The sequence below is a fragment of the Akebia trifoliata genome, chromosome 11, assembly GCF_017979445.1.
Source record: "Akebia trifoliata isolate Shusen 1 chromosome 11, ASM1797944v1, whole genome shotgun sequence".
Classification (NCBI taxonomy): domain Eukaryota; kingdom Viridiplantae; phylum Streptophyta; class Magnoliopsida; order Ranunculales; family Lardizabalaceae; genus Akebia; species Akebia trifoliata.
In genome coordinates this window covers 37162916-37166398 of record NC_141385.1, presented here as the reverse complement: position 1 = coordinate 37166398, position 3483 = coordinate 37162916, and the positions used below count along the sequence as shown (strand labels likewise).

The window sequence follows — 3483 nt, the reverse complement described above, 5'->3', positions numbered from 1 at the left end:
CGATGATCAAAATTGGTTGTTGGGGCATCTTATTTCTTCGACTGATTTTTCCTAGACGTTGACATCTATCACAAGATTTAGCAAAGAGATGAGCGTCACGAAAGATTGTGGGCCAATAAAAACCACACTGTAAGATTTTAGCTGCCGTTTTCTTTCCTCCAAAATGCCCACCACAAGCGTGATTGTGGCAGAACTCGAGAATACCACTTTGTTCTCTCTCATCAACACACCGACGAATTATTTGGTCTAGACAGTATTTAAATAAATATGGATCATCCCAGAAGAACCATTTGACTTGGGCGAGGAAGCGCAGGCGATTTTTTTTATTCCATGAGGTGGAAGTTTGACCTGTCACCAAGTAGTTGACAATGTCAGCATACCAAGGTGTGCCAGAATTAGAAATTGCCATAATTTGCTCGTCAGGAAAATTTTCAGAAATTGGAAAAGAGTTAGAGGGAGTTTCAACTACTAGCCTAGATAAGTGGTCTGCAACCATATTCTCACATCCCTTTTTGTCTCGAATTTCGAGATCAAACTCTTGAAGAAGAAGGATCCATCGTATCAACCTCGTTTTTGCATCCTTCTTGCAAGAAGGTATTTCAGCGCTGCATGATCAGTGAAAATGACTACTTTTGACCCTATAAGATAGGAACGGAATTTATCTAAGGCAAAAACTACTGCTAGTAGTTCCTTCTCCGTGGTGGAATAATTGAGCTGGGCATCATTAAGTGTCTTGCTGGCATACTGGATGACATGGGGGAGTTTGTCAACTCGTTGCCCCAATACAGCACCTATAGCGTAATCGGATGCATCACACATCACTTCAAATGGGAGATCCCAATTGGGTGGTTGGATAATAGGTGCTGAAGTCAACTCAGTTTTTAGCTTCTCAAAGGCTGATAAGCAAGCGGTAGAGAACTCGAAAGAAATGTCTTTGGCTAACAAATCATACAGGGGTTTTGAAATTTTTTCGAAGTCTTTGATAAACCTTCTGTAAAACCCTGCATGCCCTAGGAATGAACGAACTTCTTTCACAGTTCTAGGTGGAGGCAAATTTGCGATGAGATCAATTTTGGCTTTGTCTACCTCAATTCCTTTATGGGAAATGATATGTCCTAGAACTATCCTAGAGGTAACCATGAAATGACACTTCTCCCAATTTAGCACGAGGTGCTTCTCTCGACATCTTTTCAAAACTAGCTTTAAATGATTCAAACAGTCATCAAAACTTGACCCGAATACAGAAAAATCATCCATGAAGACTTCAAGAAAGTCTTCGACCATATCAGAAAATATACTCAACATGCACCTTGGAAAGGTTGCAGGAGCATTACATAGCCCAAAAGGCATGTGTCGATAGACGAAGGTCCCAAATGGACAAGTAAACGTTGTCTTTTCTTGGTCTTCAGGAGTAATTGGGATTTGGTTGTATCCCGAATATCCATCAAGAAAACAATAATAGGCATGACCGGCTAAACGTTAGAGCATCTGATCGATGAATGGAAGAGGGAAGTGATCCTTACGTGTCATCGTATTCAGTTTTCGGTAGTCTATACAAACTCGCCTTCCGGTTTGGACTCGAGTAAGTATGAGTTCATTATCCTGATTGGTCACAACTATGACACCTGACTTTTTAGGGACAACCTGAACTGGACTAACCCATTTACTATCCGAGATGGGGTATATAATACCCGCATCTAAAAGTTTGATGACTTTTTTTCGGACTACCTCTTGTAACACCGGATTAAGTCGCCTCTGTGGTTCTCTCGATGGTTTGAAATTTTTCTCAAGATGAATTTGATGCATGACCATAGAAGGACTGATGCCTTTAATATCAGCTATGGTCCACCCAATAACTTCTCGATTTTCGCGCAAAACATCAAGTAATCGATTTTCTTATGATTTTTTCAGAGTAGGGGAGATAATGATAGGAAAAGTTTCAGCATTCCCTAAAAAAGCGTATTTCAGTGTACCAGGCAATTACTTTAACTCAAGCTTTGGAATTTCTTCCACTATTGGGGATGACGAGAGAGAGGACAGACTCTGAATTTTTGGCTGCCAATCCATCACAGGGACGGATTCAAGAAAAGAGTTCACCTCCCTGATGGATTTCTCAATATCGAACTCAAGGCCGAATTGGCCAAAATACTCTTCTAGCGGATCTTTGTTCTCCGCTTCCTCAAAAGTGCTACTGACCAGGGTGTCGATCATGTTGACTTCTTCCAAATCATCCATGTCAGTAGATTGAAACTTATTTTGGAAGACATTCATTTTGACCTTCATGTCCCTAAATGATAGGGTCATGATACCATTGCGACACTTGATGACTGCATCGAAAGTTGCTAAGAAGGGTCTTCCTAAGATGACTGGAACATGAGAATTTGGGTTAATGACAGGTTCAGTGTTAAGCACTACGAAGTCGGCAGGAATATAGAAATCCTTCACTTTGATAATCACATCCTCTACTATTCCCTTGGGAATCTTCACCGATCTATCTGCTAGACTCAGAGTGATATCCGTAGGTTTAAGTTCACCTAAACCTAATTGCTGGTAGACTGAGAAAGGAAGAAGATTCACACTAGCCCCAAGATCTAATAGACATTTCTCAATCATCGTTTCTCCAATGTGCACAGAAATTGTAGGACAGCCTGGGTCCTTGAATTTAGGAACAATTGTCTGTTGAATCAAATAGGAAGACTGAGCTGTCATCACATCCTCTCTTGGCACAGGAGTTTTTCGCTTCACTGTGGTGAGATCTTTGAGAAACTTGGCATATGAGGGAATTTGAGGAATTGCGTCAAAGAAGGGAATATTTATTTGAACATTCTTGAACACTTCTAAGATTCCTTCCAATTGTTTTCCCTTTTTGTTGTCTAGAAGTCTATGAGGGAACGAGACTTTGGGAATGATCACTCGACTCTCGAGAGGAGGAGGTCTTTCCTTAGATTGGTCTTCTTTTTCTGTGGAAGGTGCACTAGAGGTTGTTTCTTTGGATAGCACTTCCTCAGGCATTTCAACTTTATTGTCCACCAATTTGCCAGATCGTAAGGTGTGGACGGCTTGGACAGAATTAGAGGGACCTGCCTGACTATTGATTTCATACTATCCTCTTGGAACAGTTCCTGCTGGATTAGGCACAGTTTGACTGGGAAACTAGCATTTATTTTTCTCTCCTATGGATGAAGCTAACTGACCCATCTGAACCTCTAAATTTTTGATTGCTTGCGCAGTAACCTGATTTGTCTGAGATTGGTTCTGGGTAGTTTGGATTTGTTGTTGTATGAGTTGCTGTTGTTTAATATCTCAGCCATCATTGATTCCAATGCTGAGTTAGTTTAAACAACAGGAGGAGAGTAATTGGTCATAGGGTCGACAACGATCGCCCGTTGATCAGAATTTTGAGGTGAAGAATAAGATGGTTGCGGAACCAAAGATAGGTTAACACTAGCATGAGTTTGACGATTGAAATTTTTCTGAAATCCT

General features: G+C 40.8%; 1 protein-coding gene across 1 annotated transcript; it reads right to left on the bottom strand.

Annotated features, from left to right (window-relative positions):
* Positions 1–561: 561 nt before the first annotated feature.
* On the bottom strand, positions 562–3012 carry LOC147391475 (uncharacterized). Its single transcript, XM_086459070.1, has 3 exons — positions 2671–3012; positions 2310–2547; positions 562–638 (listed from the first exon to the last, which is right to left on the bottom strand). Exons 1-3 carry the CDS (start codon positions 3010–3012, stop codon positions 562–564), a joined length of 657 nt encoding a protein of 218 aa, XP_086315196.1.
* Positions 3013–3483: the final 471 nt, after the last annotated feature.